Genomic DNA, 22,963 nt, shown 5'->3' with positions numbered 1-22,963 from the left:
CCATAATTTATGATCAGTAAAATGAATCGTGAAAAAATTAGTCCATTTAAAACACGTCAGTCTTCAGCAGGAGAATGTAAGTTTACCTGGATTCATTAGCGTGGCCTCCCATCCAGATGTAAGACACAACACCAAACAACAAAGCATGTGAGAGGCAAAGCCTGTAAACTAACTGGCTAGAAGTCACAGCGAGCAGCATGTGGTTTGGGTCTGATCAATACAGGGTGTTGTTGGGTTTTTTGTTTGTTTGATTAGTCAGTAAAATGTTTTCATTTAAAAAATTCACATTTCAAAATCTGAATTCCCATATTCTCTTAAAATTATGGAGATTCATAAGTTGAGCCAACTCTACCTCCTGCCAGTGGTCAGTGGGAGGTCAGGACCCCTGGGGTGGGGGGTCAGAGGGCATTTCCTGTTGGTGACATCCTGACTGCCCTTCGCTGTTCACTGGCTTGTGGGGAGACTCTATGGCACCTGATTCAGTTCCTGCTTATAATGTCCTTTGAGACTTCAAGGCTCCAACTGTTCTCCTACCTTGATAGTAGAAGCCCAGAGAGCCCTAATAGGAGTCTCACCAACAAAATAGCACAGAAAGTACACATTACCTCTATTTGTTTCAGAATCTCTAGAAACTTCCTCTGTTGTTGAAAATGAACAAAAACAAATCCTGACACAGCCAAGTATAATGTGATACTTGGGATGGTGGCAAATATAATCCTCAGGAGAAGAAGAGTATTTTCGGTTACAATTTTTTTCTTCCAGCCAATTTATTTAATGTCATTACATACTTCACATTAGATCTTGGGTCTTTTGATAGATCACACAGTTATGGTCTGGATCTTAGGTGTGCTTCAAAGGACCAATGCTGAAGGGTTGGTCCCAGCTTGGGATGCCACTGATGGGGGAACCTTGAAACCGCAGGGCCTTGCTGGTAGGACATTTGGCCATTGAGAACACAAGTGTCTCTGTCTCTGTGTCTCTGTCTCTGTCTCTCTCTCTCTCTCTCTCTCTCTGTCTCCTCTCTCTTCTCCCTACTCTCCTTAGCCACATGAGTTGTGCAGCTTTGTTTCACTGTGATGTTTTGTTTCACTATGATGTTTTGTTTCACCACAGGCCCAAAAGCGAAGGAGCCAAATGATTATGAGGTGAAACCATGAGCCAAGATAACCTTCTCATCTTTCAAGTTGCTGACTGCAGGTATTTTGCCACAATGACAGAAAGCTGACAGACACACAGTAAAGCACCACAGCAAATGGACACTGAGTTCCTATACAGGTACCATGACACAGTTTTACCACATTAACTCATGAAGGGCTTCAGAACAGAAATCTTCCCAATACTGAACCACTGCCAAGAAAGTGCTTGGTACAAGTTTAAGCTATAGTATCTATTTGGAGGCAGTATGTTCTACTATTAGCCGGTATGAAACACCAGGAACTCATTCTGTGACTTGGGGGCCACTCTGTAGTGAATGCATCATGGCAGGCTCACATGGGGAGCCACCCCTTTGAGGGTTGCAAACACCATGGGAACTGGAGGGAGCTTTTCCGATGGCCCAGGAAGCCACCTAGGCACATCGACTCCTAATCACTTCCAGGCCACAGCCATCTCTGCCACTCTATAGGATGGAACTCTGGGGTCCCAGTCATTTGTCACAGAATTGCCTCCCCAGCACTCCTAGATCTGCCTGCTGGTAAAGCTGCAGCTCATCTCCATACACAGGCAGAGTGGCTTCCACCTGGACGAGCATGAGGGCCGAGGATCTCAGTCTCTGTAAAAAGATGTCAGCCTTTACCATCTGTTTGTCTGCTTTGCAAAGAAAATAAACATGGCCTTCACCAGAAACCGAGAATAAAATCCTCCAGGCTCTGGTCAGAGGGAACAAGCTTCTATCAAGCCTGGCTCAGCCAAGGACAGGTGGGGACAGGAGCTGAGACCCTGTGTTGTATCAGTTTACAATCACAGCACTGGAGGGTTAAGTTGTCGGACCACTTTATCCTCTGTGCAGAGCGGATGTCCTTGTCTCTCCCCTGGGTCTCGGAAGAGAGCCTTCCCGGGAAGAAGAAAATGAAATCTACTTCTGTATTTTCCATAAAAGCTAAGCACTGCCTCACTTGTTGTTCCTTCAGAAGAAATCCCTTTCAAGACATAGTGCCAGACAAAGCTGTGTTCCTGTGGAATTAGGAGGCATTCTCCTTCCTAATAATGAGTTTCTCTTTTCACTGCCAGGAAGCTGAGGACGAATGTTGAGCTCAGTTATAGCAACTACGCCACCCATTAGGGCCAGATGGAGTTCTTATGTCTTTTTTCGCTCCTTATTCCCTCTCATTTTACTCTATTAACCTTATTATATACAATGATGATTATCAGTTATTCAAATACTGGTGATAAATTGTTACATTTCTGGCATTCATTGAATAAAAATTAAGTGGCCTTTACCTACAATATGCTGGTAGAATGATCTTACTTTTGCTTCCAAGAAATGGGTTAGTGAATAATTTTATCTACAAATTTTTTTCTTTTACACTGCAGAATGAATGTTCATAAAAATTAAAACTCAAATCCAAATATGTAAATTATCTTTTTTTAATGCCTTTTTTTTCTTTCCCTGTTACTTCAGGCAAACCAATGTTCTATTTCTGAGTCATGAGGAAGAAACACCGGTGATCAGCCTGGGCCATAAGAATTCTAAGAAGCATTCAAGTCCACACAGATCACAGCAGAATACAGCCTGAGAGCTCTTGGCCTTCAGTCATGCTAAATCATACCACGCAAGAAAAAATTTTGGAAATAATATTCCCATGCCAGTGTCAGAAGAGATCAAGCATGGCACAGAGGAAAATGAACAGTGGGCCTAACGTCAAGAAGGAAGAATGATTCAAGTGGTAAAAGTTTAGGATCTCATGGAGAGACTGTTTCGACTTTGGCACAATTTTCCAACCAACATTTATAGTTGATGGGAGTAAAGAGACAGATCCAAAGCAAGGGACATTTTCGATTTTATCTTCAGTGTTGCACTTCTCGGGTTAACCTCTAGTCATTTTTATAGAGAGCCATAGATTACTCTCTTTGGAGTTAAACTACAAAAATACTAGTGGAAAGGAATCCCAATTATAAGTGTTTGTATAAGGCCACAATCCAGAGAAGTTATTTTGCAGAAAGGAAGTATAAATGCATCTACAAATCCTAAACAAATCTCCTATAACAACCTTTACCTCAAGGGATACATCACTGTTTAAAAACACACATTTTTCCCAGGTATTGAGAGAAGTCACATTCACGAACACAGCAGAGTGATGGTTGCCAAGGGCAGGGGAACAGGAAGGGAGCCACTGTGTAATGCACAGGGTTTCAGTTTTGCAAGATGAAAGAGTTCTGGAGATGGTGGGTGGTGATGGTCGCCCGCACATCGATACTGATGCCATGGAACTATCCTTTTTAAATGGTTAGAATGGCAAGATTTAAGTTACCTGTATTTTGCTACAATTTTTAAAAAGAAAAAAAGATATACTTTACAAAGGGCTTACAATTAAAGGGTGAGAAGAACAATTAAAAGAGCAAATGGAGTTCAGATTGACTGATTACCTCAGACTTTAGAGGAACTGTTAGTAAGCAACCTGATAAGTGCAATGGATCAAGACTATGGAGGACACCAAAAATGCAGAACAAAGGCTAAGACCTGAATAAAATAGTGGCTAAATCTGATTCACGAATGCTCAGCACAGAAACTGTCAATATACCAATCAGCTAAGCACAGCAGGTCCTACAAGATGACAGTAATGTGCAAACCAGCCAAAGGGCATGTCCCATTTTCAATAAGGAAATGAGCACCCTTTACATCTGTCCTCTTACCCACAACTAAATGCTCAGTGCCAAACTGGAGGCAGATCCTTTTGCTTCTCACGTCTCCCCAAGCCTTACAGAACCCACCCCCCCAAATACAGGTAGGGAAAGCCACACAAAATAAAATCTATCAGTGGAGTGCAAACTATGTGTGAGGTGCTATGACAAACACTTTACATGCACTGGCCCAATTTAATGTCACAGAAATCCAATGAAAAAAAGTTCTACTATGATTCCTTTTTCCAGATGGGAAAATTGAGATGCAGAAAGATTTAGTGGCTACTGCAAAAAAGCAGGGGCCGATTACCCCACACTTACTACAGGAGGTCTTAACCACCAAGTAATCCTGCCTTCCCACAAGTGTCATTCCCTACACAAACAAAATGGACAATGAATGGGTCAGTCCACCAATGTATGTCAACTGACTGTCGGTGATTTTTCAATTAAGAAAAAGTAAATACTAAGGAAAAAATTGTTTTCAGCATAGCTTTTCTCACCCAAAGATCTTCCTGGGATAACAGTAAAAACAAAAAATAGTATTCAGTCATAATGAGCTGACTCTTGAAACACTACATTTTGACTCAGACCTTTTAGGAGCAATAATAAAACCTGTGTGAAGAAAAAGAGAGGTGACAGTGGTGGCTGATGATGTGTAACCATCCCGTTCCAAGCTGGCGACAGACCCATGCTTCCCTGTGACCCGTGATGAAATCAACCCTGCAGGGACAGGTGGGACATGGTGCCACAGCCACCCGGCCAGCCTGGTGACCCCACTGCACGCTCTCAGGCCCACACCCTGGTCCTGAGCTTCACTGTAGCTCAAAGCTGTGGTGACACAGAGGCCAGACTGACAAACCTGAGGGGACTGGCTCACAGCACCCTGAGCTCTGGGCACGAGTCAAGGCTCCCAGGAGGCCCGCACAGCATTCCTCCAGCAAGTGCCACATGAGGCAAGGATGGATGCCCAGGGCCAACAGGATCCTCCCCTTACTTGGAGATCACACCATCTCATTGACAAGGTACCCAGAATCCTGGAATTCCTACCTACCCAGAGGCCCTGACTCCACTCTTAGGGACTTGCAGGCGTTTCCTTTGAGTCTGTCCTACTGATGTTGCACTTCACCATGGTGTGCATGCCCTGTGGTGTGCTGATGTAGGAAAGAGTGAGGTACAAACGTACTGTCTGCAGTGGTGCTGACCAACCTCAGAGGTTTGGATTGTCCACACACCTGCATGTGAGGTCCCCTGAGATGTTGGGAGAGAGCGAGTGACCACCCGGGGTGGGGGTGGGCTGTTTGTACCCTTGAAACAGGGGGTATAAAAAGTATACATGATAAGAGCTGACTTAAGTCTTGATACTCAAAACTGAAAAAAAAAAAAGCCAGATGAGAAGACATGCTCAAAACATATTTGTTGACTGACTAAATTAATGTACAAAACAATCAATCATTCAACAAAACACGTATAAATAGTTCATTACTGACCTCCCTTTTGGCTATTCATGGGTAGAGGTGACTGTCCACAGAATATCTATCACTTTCTGAGCTGTATATGCATAGACATAAAATGCAATGAAGAAAGAGTAATAACTGCGTGGATTCTAGAGCAGGCTAAGTAAATAAAAGCGACCAGTGAGTTCAGCTTCAAAAGTCATTATTTTACTAGTGAGAGAGCAATTCCCTGAGAGAAGAAATGAGATCAGTGAGAAGTTAAATGCCAGAGAGTCACCCAGGATTACCGTGAGACCTGTGACTCAACCAAAAATCAGACTTTTCTCCTCAGGGTTAAATACTGTAAGTCAGTTCCATAATGCACATTCCTTTAAAAAAATTTAACTGTCAAAATACATGTGGAACTTGAAATATTTTCATTTGTACATATATTATGAACACGTTGCATTGTGTAAACATAAATAAATGGATGCTATTTATCTCAAGGGAGAATTATCTTTTTGGATTATTCAACACAATCTGTTCACCTATAGACTTCCCTACTCTATTTTTAACCTTCTAGTTTCATACATCTATCAATTGTTTTATGATCCATTTTGCAAACAACTATCAAAATTTCTCAGATGCCTGATAGTGTTATTATAAATATAAAGGAAGCTCTATTAAACATTCATAAGATCAGCCTAATGCATTTGGATTGCAAAATCACAAAAGTGTATATATGAGATGGTATGTTAAACTGGCTCTGAAACATGGTCTTTTTATACCCCTGAAGTTTGTAGTTCTTGGAGAGAAATGAACAGCGTCTACCATCTATTTTACAAGAAGGATAAATCACATTTGAAATCTCACTCCAGTACCACTTTTTATGTGAAGCACCATAAATGCAGTAGCAGGGAAAACTGCAATTGATCCACAAGACTCTCCATTATTGGCTATTATGTGACAGAGAGGCACAAATCTTTCTCATTAGACCCATTTGTCAGCTGGAGATCAGATGTCCCCGGAATAGTTCTTTCTTCCCTGGCTTCATCTCTGTTGTTGAACCCGCCTCCCCCATATCTGTCTCCATCTGCTTGCCTGCACGCTTCCCTCTCTCTACTGGCCCTGCTTCCTGGTGGAAGCTTACCTCATTAAGGCTTTGCCTCCTTGATTTTCCAATTGATGTCTTACTTCATACAAACTAGCATTGTGTGTTTTATCTATAAAGGGTATTTATAAACATAAACATGTTAAACTGATGACTTCAGGAAAGTCATGTCTAGAGATTTATGTATCAGTGACTGAGAGACCAAGTCATAAGCACTCTGATTTGGAATTCTGAAGGACAGCTTCATGCGTATGTGAGGACAGTGCTCATATGTGTATATCATGTGCACCTGTATAACACAGGAAATGGGATATAGCGTGGCTACCAGGACAGAGCTGTGCACCAGATCTGTACGTCCCTGCTTGCGTGCAGTCTGTGTCCCAGTGGTGTGTGCAGACAGGGACACAGGCATGCACCAGGATGGGGAGGGCCAGACCTGGGGCTGGGAAATGGTGCTGTCTGAGCACAGGGGGTGCCAGGGACAAGCCCCACATCCTGGGAGGCACGACACCTGACCCGGGAGCTGAGGCCTGGATGACAAGCAAGAGTAAACAAGGGGGACTGAGCAGGAAAGAGTCTTAGGCCCAGGGAGAGCCCCCAGCAAGCCCGAAGGAGAAGTGAGAGTAGAGGTCAAGGCCCACAGCTCAGAGTGGCTGCATCGCAGCTGCGGCATGGAAGCATGGGAAACACAAAATGAGGCTAGAGAGACAGCTTGGAATCTGAGGACACAGGATGTGTGAGACTTGTGAAGAAATCAGGAGCTCTGATCTGTTAAGTAATGCTATCTTACTGGAAAACATCAATAAAATTGGGAAAGCTAGGCAAGCAGTTCCATAAATTCATGTGGGAAATTATCATGAAAATAAGTGGTCCTGAAAACTCTGAAAGAAAAGATGGACACATAAGACTCATACTCCAACAGGGGAAAAAAACTTCATCCTATGAAGTTTCAGGAGACAGAAGTATAGTACTGGTATGTGAATAGACAGGGAATAACACAGATACCTAAATGGGCTCAAATGCAAAGGTTTCTACTATTCTAATAAACTTGTTATTTTAAATTAGTGAAGAAAAGGTAGAAGTGAATATTAATGGTGTTGAGACACCTAACAGGCTGTCTGACTACCTTGAAAAAATAATTTAAAAATTTCTACAACACCTCTCATATTTCAAAAATCCAGGTAGAATAAAATTTTAAGTATGAAAATATGAAACAGTAAAAATAGTGGAAGAAAATATAAGAAACTTGGTTTATATGTGAGAGAAGGGAAGACAATTATTATCCATAACATATATGCAATAAAGGAAACAGTAAATTTCAGTTTTAAAAAATTAATTCTACTCTATAAGAAGGACAGAGAATAAGAAAGGGGAAAGGAGAAGAAAAGGATATCATAATCCATAATTGACATGAGAAGACATACAAAATGCAAGGCAAAGGACAAATGTTCCTACTGTCAGAAGAGATTTTTGAATCATTTTTTTCAAAGCCACTACAAACCAATAATGAAAGAAAATGGTTAAGGTATATGACAAAGTAATTCACTGGAAAAGAAATACAAATGACTTACAAACACATGAAAGGCATTCAACCTGAATTATAATTACAAAACTGCAAAACAAAACAACTGTGATACTGTTTCTCAGGAATCTGACTGGCAGGAGTCAAAAGGTGTGCCTGGGAGTAGCACTGGCTTAGCTGGAGAAAAGCAGGCACGTCTGGTTTTGGGGGGAGAGCGAATGGTGAGACCTCTTTTGCAAGACAACTTGGAAAATCTATCAAAATCACAACTGTCTGATAAATGTCCCTGCAAATCAAATTCTAGGAACTTTTTCATGTGTAAAATCACGTATATGTGCAAGAACTGGCACACTAAGCGGTGTCAGTGGATCTGTACTGTTCCCTTAACCCGTCTGTTCATTTACATACCAATGCTACATTTTTATCTCCTGAAGCTTTATAGGATTAGTTTTCTTTTTACAAATTGCTTTTTAAGAGGCGAGTTAGATAAAGCAGCCTATTAATGAATTACTATGAAGAAAAACTGATTGGTGTACATATGCGCATATGGGGAAATTATTTAGATACATAAAGCAAGAACTACCAAGATATGCAATGATTATAGCATGCTCTCATTTATGTAGAAATAAAAATAGCTACACGTGTGCCATGTATGTAAGTAGACTTTCTGCAGGAGACACACAAACTAAAATCAGCTGTTGCTATTGAAGAGTGGAACTGAGGGATTGAAGGTTGAAATATATAATGGGGGAAACCAACTTTTCCTTTGTACTGTTTGCATTTGTAAATTTGTATGTATGTGTGGGATTTAAGTTTGGTTTGATTTGGTTTTGTGTGCGGTTTTTGTTTGGTTTGGTTTTGTGGTATTAGGAATTGAACCCAGGAAGCTCTACCACTGAGGCATATTTTTTAATGTTTCGGGATAGGGTCAGAGTAAGTCACTCAGGCTGGCCTCAAACTCGCAATCCTCCTGTCTCAGCCTCTGAAATAGCTGGGATTACAGGTATGAATTACTACCCTTAGTTTGTTTGCATTTCTTATCATGTTCAAATATTACTTTTTTTAAAAAAAAAGTTAATTACTAATAAAATCCCATATAAGAATGCATTTCAGAGAAAAGATGTGCAAAATCACTCCAAAGAATCTGAAGGCTCCCAGCATGGGAGGTCTTGGGTGAAGGCTGCAACCTTTCCAGAGAAAGAATGTGTGGAAGAGAACTGGCACGGGGCAGTGAAGAAGGGAGAGAAGAGCAGTGCCCATGTGGGAGACACAGGTCTGACCAACATACTTCAGGCTCCACATTCACTTTGTGATGCTCTCCCATTATGGAGATGGATACCCTGGGCAAGCTCAGCTTAATGCCAGGAAATATTTTAAATGCAGAATTAAATGCCCCTGCTCTAATTCCAAGATCACCAAGCAAGCTTGCAGTTATACTTTCTTCTCCTTTATAGGTCTGTCGGTGTAGAAAGAAACTGCTTTGCTGCTCTGTGTATTCTGTTCCATGTGAGAGTTGTATGCCTCTTTATACAATACAATGACAGCCTGGGTTTATGGTTTTAGAAAACTAAAAGAAAATATCCACAATTTTAGTCTTTATCTTAAGAGACACAGGGAACTCCGGGGCAATTATAAGCAGTGACGTGATAAGATCAGAAGTTTTAAAAGACCACTCTGGGTACTGACACTGTGTAAAGGGGACAAGCCTAAAGGGAATGACGCTACAGAGCTGCTGCAGCATTCTGGACAAAGACTATGGTGGCATCATTAAATCATTTTCATGTAAGAACTTATCTGATCTTCATTCCATCCCCCAACTATAATCTTGTTAAGAAGAGATCAGGTCACTCTTTCTAACCGTATCTCAAACACTCAGCACAGTGCCTGACATAGAGAAGATCCCAACCAATATCTGAAGAAGGAAAGACGAAATAGTCAGTCGAGATTTTAAAAACTAATCAAATATAAGAAATGTTTAGGAAAATGAATTGCAGCAATCCAAAAGTGAATGAATATGGGGACTAAAGAGACCGAGGAGTCCAGGTTTCTGGCCTATGTCACTGAATGGACCATAGGGCCACTAAGGTAGGGAAACAGGGAATAGATCTGGAAATTTAATTTGTAAATGTCCAGTGTGATATAGTATCCTATACCCAAGAGGAGTGTTCACTAGACAGCTAGAGGTACATGGGTCCAAAGATAACTACTTGACATTGATAGGAACACAGGTTGAGACATTATTAGCATGAAGAAGACAACCAAACCCATGAACAAGAAAAAACTCTCAAGGATAATCCAGGAAAAGATAGAGCTGTGGGATACAAACTTACGGGACATCAATTTGTAAGGGAAGAGCAGAGTAAAGGGAACCCCACCAAAAAGATGGGAAACAAGAAAGGTGTGGTGACACCAAGGCAGAGGAAAAGGATGCTCTGGGAAGGAAGGGAGAAATGAAGCCACATGCTGCTAGGAAGTCAAATAGGATTCGGACACAGGAACACATGCCTTGAAGGTCTTTGGGACTGTGACAGACTGAGTTTGGTGAGTGGAGGGAAACCGGATTAGGAAGCGAGGAAACAGACATAATGAATATGGATTCATCTCATAACTGGTCTTCAAAAGGAGGGAAAAGGCCAGTGACTAAAAAGGGGCGGAAGGAGTATGGAACAGTGTTAAGAGGAAAACTTCTACAACATAGGGGAGACATGGTGGTCCTGCTCCAATGCCAGTCTCAGGTATCAAGTGAACTGAAGATAGAGCTGAGACAGGGAAAGTGGTTGGCAGAGGAGACTTTAAGAGGATGAGATCTTAATAGAGGTAGAGTGACAAGGGGCATCTAAAATGCCTTCCATCCTTCCAAGGTCATTAAAGGCAGAGGTTAATCACAGAGGCTTCCAGCTCACTCCAATGCAATGTGAGTCGGTGCAGCCCTGAGAGCGTAAAAAATTATCTTACAGAGAAAATAACAAAACTCAATTGGGTTACTACCACTTAGAACTGGGGACCGCTCGTGTGCAATCTACAGTGTGAGAGGGTTACAGAGGGGAGGCTGACTCTCTTTACATCAGCCTGTTCTAGTCCAATTTCACAGACTTAACTAATTCCCCAAAGACCTAACACAGACTCTCCATTCATGAGGGTTAAGCCCCCATGACCAAGTCTCCCCCAACTCAGACCCGACTGAGAAGAGTCCCACCACCTAACAATGCTAGTGCGTTGGGACCAAGCATCTGGCACATGAACCTTTGAGAATCATCTGAACCCAAACCATGGCAAACCTCAAATCCTACTTTTCAGTTACACCAGGTTCCTATACTAGGTCACCTCTGTGTGTGTTAACTTTATCCAGCCTGGGTTCTGCTGAAACAATGATGGCTTCCCACAAGTCACTCCCTCAAAAGCATCCGTAACCTGAGATTTCTTCACAATCATCAAAGGGGCTTTACATTCAAACAGCTGCATAAGATATGAGTGTGTGTGTGTGTGTATGTGTGTACATGTATGCACATGTGTGTGAGCTGTGGACAGTGAGGGGGTGTGAGAGGCAGAGAAGGAGACTGAAGAGTTTCCAAGAGAAAAGGTGGCTAACCGTAGGTGTCTTCACCTGTTCAGGTGTTATAACAAAATCCTTTAGGCTAGCTAATTCCTGAACAACAGAAATGTATGTCTCACTTCAAGAGGCAGGGAATAAGGCAGAAGTAGATCTGGTGTCTGGTGAGGCCCCATTTCTCACAGATGTAGCATCTGTGTGTGTCATCAAGTGGCAGAAAGAACAAATGAGCTTTCTCGGGCCTCTCAATCAGGGCACTAAACCCATTCCTGATGGCTCTGCTCTCCTGGACTCCCCGACTCCCATACTACCACCCTGGGAATTAAGTTCCAGTGTACGAATCTAAGGACACACAGATTCAGATCACGGCCCCAGGGATACAGGTGGAAGAGCCAGGAAGCAAAATCTGCCATAATGTTTTTTGAGTTTGGGGTGGCAGCAGCATGATTTTGAAGTAAACCTGCAGGAAACTAAAAAGTGTGCTGGTTTGTTGATTTGTTAATTTGAGAGGGGTAGTTGGTTTGGTTTCATATTTTAAAAATTGTACCTCACCAGGGAATTTTGAGGTCATCGTGTCAAGCTCCTTCGCCCTGCACTTCCCAACCTGCACACACATTATTGGGACAGTAAGCTGCCTGAATCACAGTGAGCAAGAGTCAGACACGCAGGCCTGGGCCCTTGCACTTCTCAGCAAGGGACTGGGGTTAGAGGCTCTGGAAAGAGCCACGGTTAAAAGCTTACACCTTATAAGATCCTATCTTTAAATTGCACTATGTTTCAGAAGTTGAAAACCAAAATTCCAATATCTTTTGGTTTAGATTATATGTTTCATTTATGTTGAAAACTGATCAAAAGATAGACACATGGATTTTTAAGTAGCAGATGGCTACAAGGCCAGTGTACTAACATTTATATACTTTACCTAGAGAAGATGTCCCATCAGATCCTGGCCAAGAGAGCCTGGCCAGAATGATTAAAAGGTAGTGAAGGAGGAAAATCCTTAGCAGAAAAAATTTCATAATTTAAGACATTAAATTGAAAAGATCACAATGGAATTTACCACAGATGTATATTTTCACAGGCCCATGGTACACACACAAATGTTTTTCTAGTTTGTGTAGGTATATTTGTGGGTGTATAGGTAATTCTGGAGAAATGACGATTACAGAACTAGATGAGGTGCTAAACAATGGAATTGGCCCCGATTTGCAATAAAAAAAAAATGGACTCTTAAGTCGTGCGTGAGCGATAGATTTTTATTCTTTACTCAGAGATGCAGTATTGCTCACACAGCCTGCCAGAGGAGTGAGTGGGCAGGGAGATTTCGGAAGGAGAAAGAACGAGGCAAGGGCCCAGGCCACCTCCTTCCCTGCCACGATGCCTACTCTGTAAACCAACCCCAACTGGGGTGCCTGGAGCTGAGCAGGCCAGTCCTGCTTCGCTGCTGGATCAAAGAGCACAGCCCCTCAGAGCTGGGTCCTGCCTCACCCGTGCAGGGGAGGGGTTAACTGCACACAAACAGATGTCCAGTTGGGCAGGGTGGGGCAGGAGGCAAGAGGATCACAAGTTCAAATCCAGCCTACCCAACACAGAAACTTAGCAAGATCCTCTCTCAAAAATAAAAAATGAAAAAAAGAGGTGGGGACAGAGCTCCATGTGAAGGCCCTGGGTTCAATTCCCAGTACCACAGATGCCGGCAAAATGCCTTCCAGGTCCCAGGGGAGAAGCCTCCATGAAAACACAAGGATGTCTCAGAAATGGGTTCTTCCTGGAAAAGCCATAGAGAACACAGAGTGGTTGCTGATTGATTTCTGGATTTTGTTCATTGGCTCAGTTACCAATCTTAGGCCCCTTGGGATGCTGGGGCGAAGGAGAAATCTGGCCCAGGTATTTCCTCAGAGCTAGCAGACTGCACAGAAAGGACTGTGAGTTCTTTCATTGTGCTGTGTTCCTCAGCCTCTCTCTAGCACCTATCCACCAGGACTGCGCCGCACACACAAGGATGCCATCCCTCATAGCAGCCAACCCAGGAGGGCTTCCCTTTGCAGCCAACTTTAGTGTATGAATTCCCTAAAGAAGAGCATCACTTGAAATTTTTAAAAAATTGTAAACTCAACAAAAGAGACTTGTTATGCAAAGGTAAGGCATTGCTTTGAGATCAGTAGCTCCTGATCTTTCTAGTTACTTTCTCTCACAGAGAGGTGGTTTGCATGGAGTTAGCCATCCTAAACTTGTCTTCTTTCTGCCATTATTTCTCAAATGAGAGGCTGGAGCTGGCTGTTCTGTCTAAGGACAGGAAAGAGAGGAGACCCGTGCTCAAGCAGAGGCGCTGACATTCAGGAGGATCTTCAGAGAAAGGGTTTCTGGTGCCTGCAAGGCCTCTAATGAGTTGCAGCCTTGGGCCACTCCTCACTGCCCTGGGTTCTGCAAAGACGAAGCTGCAGCAGCTCACTTCTAGTGCCGCTTCTCTGTCTGAGGTCCTGAATCAACGTGACCCCACTCACTTCTTCTAAACACTGACCCAGGGACTGTGGGTTCATCACTCCAATGCCAAGGCCACCAGCCTCATCAGCAGCTTCCCCTTATAAAGATATGGTTTGGGGGAGTTCGTAGCAATACCAAAAATGTCCCCACAACACATCCACACCCTGGCACCAAAGGTCTTCAGAGTCATGTGCTGTGCCCCCGAGTACCAGGCAGGGCCAGCTGCTCTATGAACTCCAGGGTTCCCTGCTGACACTCTGTGGAGCCTCAGAGGCAGAAGCAACATCTGAGCATCAAATCCAAAGCCCTGGTTTACATGTAGCTGGCTGAGGCCCAAGCAGCCACTGGCTGCTCAAAGACGTGGTACCCAATTAGTGGTGGCTTAGGAATATCCTCCCAAGTCTCCTGACTCCAGCTTTCTACTAGGTGCTCATTTATTTATTTTTGGAAACATATAAAGAACTTAGTATCTCTGCACAACTTTTCTTCAGAAGTTGAAAACCAAAATTCCTTTTCTTCAGGTGCATTCACTCATTCATCTCCCAGATCAATATTTATGACCTCCCAGGCCCCTGGACACTCCAGAGAGCAAGACAAGTGGCGAGAAGGCACCCTGATTCTGTGCATCGTTGCCTTTTTAAATGGAGATCGATTGGAGATCAAATGTGTAGCTAAAATTATCAGGCCACTGCAGGGCTCAGGTCTCTGTCATTTGGGACTGGAGGAAGGGATGTGTGTTTTAAAATAGCTTGACCAAGTGGATTAGAACAGTGATCAATTAACTATTCATAAGCCAAGGTTCAGGCCACACACACACACACACACACACACACACACACACACACACAGAGCAAAGAAAAAGTTTGCTTTGCCTCCGTATCTTTCCCCCCAAATCCTCCTATTCGTTTGCAGGAATCAAGAAAGACCCCATATTGATATTTGCTCCCAAAGGCAACATATTTAGTGCCTCACATTACTTTATATTTTCTGAACTTATGAGAAGCTCTTAGAGAGGGAGAGTCAAATTAGCTGGAAGGATAATGCCACTGAATGGTATTTAATAATGGTTTGATAAGGTTTCTTTCCCTAACAGGCAAGATAAGCAATGAGTTAAAGCCAGAGCACTTGCTTAGTATCCAAGGCAATTAAAAAAAAAGGAAAAGAACAGAAATTCAATTTCCCTTCCCCAGCTAAACAAAAACTCTAGGTTTTATACTCCTTCGACCTAGATATACTCCAAGAGATCATACAGAATGTTCCTAGGGAAAAAGAGACCTCAACTGAGCTGTTCAGCCAAGTCTTCAGCTTAGAAGATGTCTTCACAAGGGAATATTGAAACAGACACAGAAAGAGGTTTCTGAGATAGAAACAGTGATCGACCTTAAACAGGCCTCCATTCGGCAGGAGAAAGCTGTGGCCACACTGACTCAACCTCCCGTTACCTGCTTATAATAACACAGGATCCAGGCGCTTCTCTTCACACCAGCGCTCTGAATTCCCACCAGGAAATATCACTTTTCAGAGAAGAAAAAAACCAAACACACTCTCCTGTGCAGTCAGTGACGGGTGATGGAATGGGGAGGCGGGAGAAAGCAGGGTCAGGAGGGCTGTGGAGCTTTTCCATTGTTTGACCCAGTACAACAAAATTCTCCATTTTGCAGATCGGAGACATGGAGCTGCAGGATTTCAAGAGCTTGTGCTGAGCCGAAATCGGTAAATACCTCCTCCGTGAAGACAGCTTTCAACTCCAGCTTACAAACTGTGCTAAATAATGAATGATGTAAATTAGACTGCTTTCTTTATTAACAAGTCCAGTGTGGCTTATGTAACCACACTCAAAATGTAAATGAATGGTTCTTAAATGCAGGGAAAGCACAGTCCAAAGTTCCAGAATCCCCAGTGGAGAAGCTGAGAAGCAAGTATCAGAGGAATAAAGACTGATGCCTTTCACTGAATCCTGGTGAATGCTAGGATTTTTTAAAGTACAATTAATTGCAATGGCAAAGCTTGTGAAGGTGAGGGGTCCCAAACCAATGGCACAACATTACAGCTGCTTAACCAGGCCAACAATAAACTGCACATAGATGCTCTGAGAAGAGAAGCTTCAATTCTGTTTGTGTTGTGCTAAAAAAATATTACACTTGTTTACAAATATTACCCCAAATAAGAGAATAACACTTATGAAATTCAGAAAAAGATCCCTGCTGGCCTTCACAAAACATGTACAATATAGAAATCCATGCCTTGCCACAGAGAGGGGGAAAGATATAGTTAACACTACTGTCCTGAACACTGACAAACAGTTAGGGTGGTACATCTATATTATGTTTCCTACCACAGTAACAAAACAATCCCTAACTTATTTTAACCATGCCTTTTATCACCTGGATGAGACAGAATTTGCCCTTTGCTATGCATTTTGGCATGTGACATAACTGAGACTTAAATGGCCAGTTACATAATTAACAACAGCAAGCTTCACTCTCAAATTCCACTTCTGTGTGACACTGGCATAGGTTTTCAACTTAATTTAGTGCTGCTGTGGTGTAATCAATTCCAAATATCTGGAGTGACCACTCACCAGGGTGATAATAAGCAGGCACAGCATCTGTCTATAGAAAGAGATGCATAGCACCAACTATGACACCCTAGTGAGGAAAGGATCTAAAACAATACTCTGAAGGGAAGATTTTTAATAAAACAAGTTGTAACAGTGACTCTGATAGCAGTATGTCAGCTTAACTTGAAATATGCCTGCAAACACAAAAGTATCCAACTTGTAAATTAATCTTTGCATATATTTTTTAAATGTTCTGCCACTGGCTCTCTTTGAACCCTAGAGTATGGTGGTTTTATATTAAGATACTAGATTAGACACTAAAAGATACACTATGTTTAATTTGTTGCTTTATCGAGTTCTAATGACAGATTTCATACATTATTCCTGCTTCCAAAAAATAAAAACATGTAACCTCCGCTACATACCAGCAAACTAAAACATTACTGTTTTAGGGTTACCCCTGGATTAAAGAACAAAGTTTTAAAAATTTGTAATTTGGTTACAATTGTAGCTTATATCCACTGGCCAAGCATCTCAAAACAAATATCAGTATGTAAGAAAAAGAGCACAGACAGTGTCTTATAAGGATGAAAATGAAACAAGCTCATCTGTTGGTGTCATTGTGAGATCACAAAGGCAGAATTCAAAAGCATTTTATGATGTGCTTTCCAAGCAAGTATCATAGCAGGTTTCACAGACAGACACGGGAACAGCAGCTGCCTGAGCCTGAGCGCAGCTGAGGAACAGGTAGGCAGAGGCACCTTCCCGGACCTGGCATCTCCTGGCCTGACCAAGGCCACTAGTTAATTCCCTACAGCCCTCCCAGCTCCCCCAAACCCACTGGACTTCCAAATCAGAAAGAGAAGAAAGGATGAGCAGAAACTGCCAATGCTGCGGCAGAACGGGTGACTACGACAAACGCTCTGGTAAATATCTTAAAAATCCATTTAAAAAATCGGACAGGAACTTGCCATCAGATACCAAAGAAACAATTGTGAGAACAAATACAAGAAAGCTCAGTTCATACCCATTGATTTAATATATACATCAAACAGCTAAGACTTTGAAAATGTGAAATAATAACTTTTTAAATGGAAAGAATTTTATTGTTTCCTTAGCTGATGGCCTTCAAAAATCAAAGTGAAAATCATCAGCCATAGCCCGCTTCTTTCGCACCACACGTCTATCATCTGGCACAGACTTGAAACCCAATCAAGAAGGGAAACCCCCCGTTTAACTGTACAAACGCCCTCCCCACAGTCTCCAGGCAGCTTGAAAGGCCCAGAATCCCACGGCCTCCTCCATTTGACTACTGTCTGACACCATCTCGTGAAAAAGACACAGATTCTGACCAAAAGGTCCCTGACTCTTTGGACCAGCCTGCTGAGCTTCAGCCTGCCCGGCCCAAGGCCAGCACAGTTGGGGTTCTACCCAGCCTTCCTCTCCCACCCGCTGCCGCTCTCCTGCCAGAAACACTGGGGTGCTGGCATCCTGCACAATCCCCACAGGCGGCTGCTCTGCGAATCTCAGCTGTGCCAGGCCAGCCTGCTCCCCGCGGCTTTGTTGTCATTTCCTTGTCTCTAGCCTCACAACAGAACAGACAGCAGAGACCAGGAAGGTCTCTTACTTACATTAAAAAACAGGTTATCTTCGTCAACTACGCTGGCAGAAACGCGGTTGTGCATTTTCTGTGGGGGGAGTAAAAGCATGCGCACTTGGCAACCGGAAGGCCACAGCCCGAGCCCTACTTTCAAGGCTTCCTATCTCAGCATCAAATCCTGTGAAGAAAATCAAGGGAAACTTCGCCTTGTAATTCTCTGCACAGGTGAATACAACCACACATTTATGAAATGTATGAAGTGGCAAAGTCCCTAAGACAGAAAAATGCATTGCCTTCTGCAGAGGTGACCTAGGAATGCTAGAAAAAAGACATTGAGTTCTTGCCTGGTAATGTATTTGTCACCAGGCCTTCAGAACAGACACACAGCCCTGCTTCTCCATCAAGCTAGGACAAGTTGTATCACCTTGGGGGACACAGAGGTCCAGGGCTGGAGCCAGCATTCACCCGAACCTACACACTACTTCATGGTCCACCTAGTCCTGAGATGGTATTCAACAGACAGTTAAGATTCATAATCCAAATTGGCTCAAAATCATATCTCTGGGAAGTCAAGTCCAAATTAAATCAGACCAGGCTTTTAGGCTGCCAACGATCACATTTTCTCTTTTGAGCGAGTGCATTTCAACACTCAGAACTTCTCCTTTTACTGAGAGATCATTTTCAGGGCTATCTCTGGATAAAACCTCCTAAGCAAAATTTGATAGATGAAATGAGAAGGGAAACTGGTTAACTCTGAGCCTCAGAGAAGGCTGTCAAGGAGACTTTCCTTCCCTTCAACAGATTTCTGAAAGTTAATTATTTTAACCTCCTTTCTAGTAAATATTACTGGAACTTCTGCTAACAACATACATACAGCATTTTATGAAACAAAAATGCCCAAAACCAAGTTATTGCATGTGAAAAGCCTAAAGCACACTCAGCAGATCTTCAAAATATAAAATGCACGTAGAATTCCTTCCACAAGGAATATATATATATATATACACACACACATATATATATACACACACATATATATATACATTTCTATTATTGGCACATAGATATAAGTAAAACTGCAGAGCTTCTCCCTGCCCTAGCAGTCTCAGCCACTGAAACAGGTAACTGACCGTCGCCCCATGCCTGCATCTCTGCTCTGACTTCTCCACACTCTTGGGACAGCATTCACATCCAGGACGTATGCCTAGCCAGCCTGAGCCCTAGGGTCCAGGCAAGAAAGGAGGAAGAGCACCAGGAACTCACATTTCTGTGATGTTCTCCGGGTCTGCACTGTTGGGCTCCAACCTCGGAAATGCCACGATGCCAGGAGAAGGGTCGCCGCACCAAATCCGAGAGGCACTGCATTTGCAGGACTGGGGACAGGCGAGAGCGGATCTCCAGAAGCCCACAACCAGCCAGCAGAAGCCCCAAAGCCGCGCCATGGCGGGTCCATGCCACCTCGTCCAGCTCGACATCCCTAGTCGCAAGTGCCAGCCGGGGTGCGTGTCCCCGCGCCGCACCCACCGGCTTCCCCTGCTGGAGCTGGGAGGCCTTCCTGCACTTTCTGCCGTCTGGACGCTTCTGTGTTTGTCGCGGGCTCGCGCAGAGTCCAGGGTGTCCAAGGCTGATATCCCGGGCTCAGCGTAAGGAGGCAAGGTTCACAGTGGCTGGGGCATCGCGAGGTGCTTCGCAGGGGGCGCTAAAGGTGCTCGCAACTCCGCCGTGGCCGCAGACGCATGGTTAGCACGCTGGGCACCAGCCCGCGGGCGCTGCGGATGCTCTAGGGCGCAGACTCCTGGCTAGACGCGCACGGGGATCCGGCACGCACCTCGGGGCTGAGGACAAACAGACACGCATAAGACCAAGTGCAGCACCCCATGTGCCACAAACTGGGACACATTCCTTCCGCACTCACCTCCCCCCCACCTGACCCCAGCCAGGAGACTGGATGGATGCGCGCTCGGCTCCGGCCTGGGAATCAACTGGCCCCATGGATGGCACTGATGCCACTGAGGCCACCCGTGTGCCCGCTGTCTCTCCAAGATTGAGGTCGAGGAAGGTAAAGTAGGGACAGGGCCCCCAGGACAAGATGCCGTGGCACAGGCCAGGCAAAGGGCTCTTTAAAGGGGAACACTCAGACTGCGGGCAGCCCTGACTCCACGACGGAGCCCCCAGTGATGCTGCAGAATCCACCATGGCCGCAGGCGCGGGGGGCGCGGGCAGGTGGCGCGGGAGCTGCTGCGGCCGCCCAGAGGCACCGCGAGGGCCCGAGGCGACCAAGGTCGCAGTCCGCGCGGCTCACCCAGCTCTGCGCCCGGGTCCAGGCTCCTCTTGCCGTTGGCTCGGAGCGCGGCGCGCGCGAGAAGGAGCGGCGAGGCTCCGGCTCCGGCTCCGGCTCCGGCTCCAGCCCAATTCCGGGAGCCGCCGCCGCCGCCGCCTCTGCTACTGCTGGCGAAGTGACGTGAGGGCTGACGCAGAGCAGGGGCAGAAACTCCAGAAAATTAGTCTGAAATCCAAAAACACACACGCTCATCCACACACAAACGCATAACACCCTCCAGACAAAAGCAACGGGGAGGGGAGGGAATCTGGGGGCGAGCGGGGAGGGGGAGGCTTCGGTGCGGTGCCACTGGCCGCGAGCAGACAGCAGCAGCGTGTGGGAGTTCACACACGCGCGCACACACACGCACACACCCCGGCCGTGTGGACACGCGCGTGCGTGCGTGTGTGCACTCAGATCCAGGTACCTCTGGCACGGACCGTTCCGCCGCTCGACGCCTCTCGGCCCCTAGTTCCCACAGAGGTCCCTTCTGCCACCACAGTGGAGACTGTCACCCTTTTAGAAATGGAAGCCGGGCTTGGTTCAGCCTGAAAAATGTGCTGATTCTTATTATAGGAACCTCCCCCTCCTCGCCCTCCCTGCTGCCTTCTCCTTTTCCTCTCTGCCTAAGGGGGACTGGAGCTAGCCCCAAATAAATAACACTAAACGCAAAAACGTGCTCTGCGCTGGCAACCAGGGGTCACTGCCCCCTTTCTGAGTCTCCTCTGTAGGGGTCGGTTGTTTGGGAGGGTCTTTCTGGGGTGCTTGTGCAGAGGGAGGGGAGTGTCCACATGCAACTCAGCTCTTTACGTGGGTCTTTTTCCTGCCCTTTTCTGCCGTCACACGTCCGCGAAATGGAGCCATGTGAGGGCAAAGGCGCCCGCCCGGGCGTGCAGGGCTTTACACTGCGCCGCGGCGACCCCAGCCCGTCTGGCGTGTGGCGCCACGGCATTTTCTCTCCTGCCCTAACCTGGATGAATCGGCCATTCCGAGCTCGGGGCTGCTTTCCCCGCGCTGCCCACCCCCACGCGGGGCATCGAGCCCTCGCTCCCCACCGTACCTTGCGTGCGTGCGGTGTGCGCGGACGCGTGCCCGGCGCCCTCGCTGCCCGGAGCACAGCGTGCATCCAGCTAAGGAGAACCCCGGAGCGGGCAGAGCCTCGGGGCCCACTGGGGACAAAGGAGGCCGTCCGGGAGGGGAGGGTCGGGTGTCAAACCGTAACTGCTGTGCGGGCGCAGTTAAATGGTGGCTGCGGGGCTTTCGCGAGTCTCGTCTGAGAATCCTTCTTTCCATTTGCGGCTCAGAGAATCTGTTTTTCCGCAGTCATTTAAAAGGGAACTAGGAAAATGCGCCGCAGTGCCTGACACTTCCGAGGGCTCTGGTGCCCCCGCGCGGGGAGACGGCGCCCGGCACGCTCCGGAGCACTAGCCCTGCGCCACCATAGTGGCGGGCACTGCGCTGGGCGCGCTCCGGCGCCAGATGCGCAACCTGCGGCGCCCGACGCGTGCGCGTCCCTGCCCGGCGGTGAGGCGCTCCGGCGGCCACAGCAGGCCTTGGCTTGGGAAAAAGGCGGCGAACCTCCGCCTCCAGGCCAGAGAGGGCCACGCGGGGTATAGTCCAAAACACAAGAAGGGTCACGGGTCACGGGTCACAGGCGGAGGATGGAAAGATAGGGAAACCAAAGGTCAGGGCGAGTGCTCGGTTCTCTGGGCCGCCTTACTTGTTACACGGGAAGGAAGCACAGCAGGGCTGCTGTCCAGGCTGTGGTCACTGTGAGTAACCAGGGCTGCTCTCCTGCAGCACTCAGAACTCCGCTGCAGGTCTGGCTCACACTGGTGTCCAGGGGCCAGAGTGAGGTCTAGCATCCTCAGCTCGGCCTCATCCAAGGAGAAGCCAAGGGCAAAACCCAGACCACGTGGTGAAACTCCACCTTTCAAGCGGAGAAACCCGGCGGAACTGAGAACTCCGAGTGGAGGCTCTGTGCATAACTTGCCGCACACCCCGTCTCTCAGACCCCTTTGTCCCCCACAAACAGCACAGTGTACCTGCAGCACCCAGAGGACTGGCAGTGTTACAGTGGTCCGCAAACCAGAAGAGTCTTGTTCGGTTGGGATATTTGTAGACTGTTTATTAGAATAGATGCATATTGCTATTTCATTTAGACTATATTCCATTGAGTACCTCCAACTTAACATCAGAATAGGCAAGCCCACTTCTAATCACACTTTCCCTGAACTCTTTAGTCCACAATAGTGTCTCCATTTATCAAATTATTTACTTATTTTATTTATTTTTATTTCTCTCAGTATAATTAAAAACTCCATGAAGGAGGGGAATTTTATCAATTTTGTTCATTGATATATCTCAAGGATATAAAATTGTGCGAATGTTGAATGAATCAATAAAATAAAGTTGAAATCCCAGTTTCTATACCTGTGGCTCTACTGTTTCCACTAAATAACTGCACCGGAACAGGTTCGTTTTCGCCTTCAAGATTCTGAGTCTTCCCTGTGTTCTGACCACTTCTTCACACCTCACTTTCT

The 22,963-nt window shown here is 45.5% G+C and overlaps 1 protein-coding gene across 4 annotated transcripts in view; it reads right to left on the bottom strand.

Moving 5' to 3' along the window:
* Window positions 1–20,606, bottom strand: part of Ntrk2 (neurotrophic receptor tyrosine kinase 2) — a 346,345-nt gene extending 325,739 nt beyond the window's left edge. Inside the window, exons 1-2 of one of the 4 annotated variants that reach the window (XM_004862443.4) lie at window positions 20,403–20,606; window positions 19,364–19,935 (exon numbers count right to left, since the gene is read on the bottom strand). In XM_004862443.4, the coding sequence (XP_004862500.1) occupies window positions 19,364–19,575 (212 nt within the window). In that variant the 5' untranslated portion in view covers window positions 19,576–19,935; window positions 20,403–20,606. Of the gene's footprint in view, window positions 1–18,131; window positions 18,264–19,363; window positions 19,936–20,402 lie in introns of those variants that run through there. The other 3 variants (XM_021242569.2, XM_021242572.2, XM_021242571.2) reach the window with 3 other exon arrangements.
* Between the last annotated feature and the right edge of the window lie 2,357 nt (window positions 20,607–22,963).

The sequence above is a fragment of the Heterocephalus glaber genome, unplaced genomic scaffold (genome assembly GCF_053883595.1).
Source record: "Heterocephalus glaber isolate CG9 unplaced genomic scaffold, H.glaber_assembly_v1.0 deba00000546, whole genome shotgun sequence".
Lineage (NCBI taxonomy): Eukaryota > Metazoa > Chordata > Mammalia > Rodentia > Bathyergidae > Heterocephalus > Heterocephalus glaber.
The sequence above is the reverse complement of the archived record's forward strand: the minus strand, read 5'-3'. Positions and strand labels throughout refer to the sequence as shown.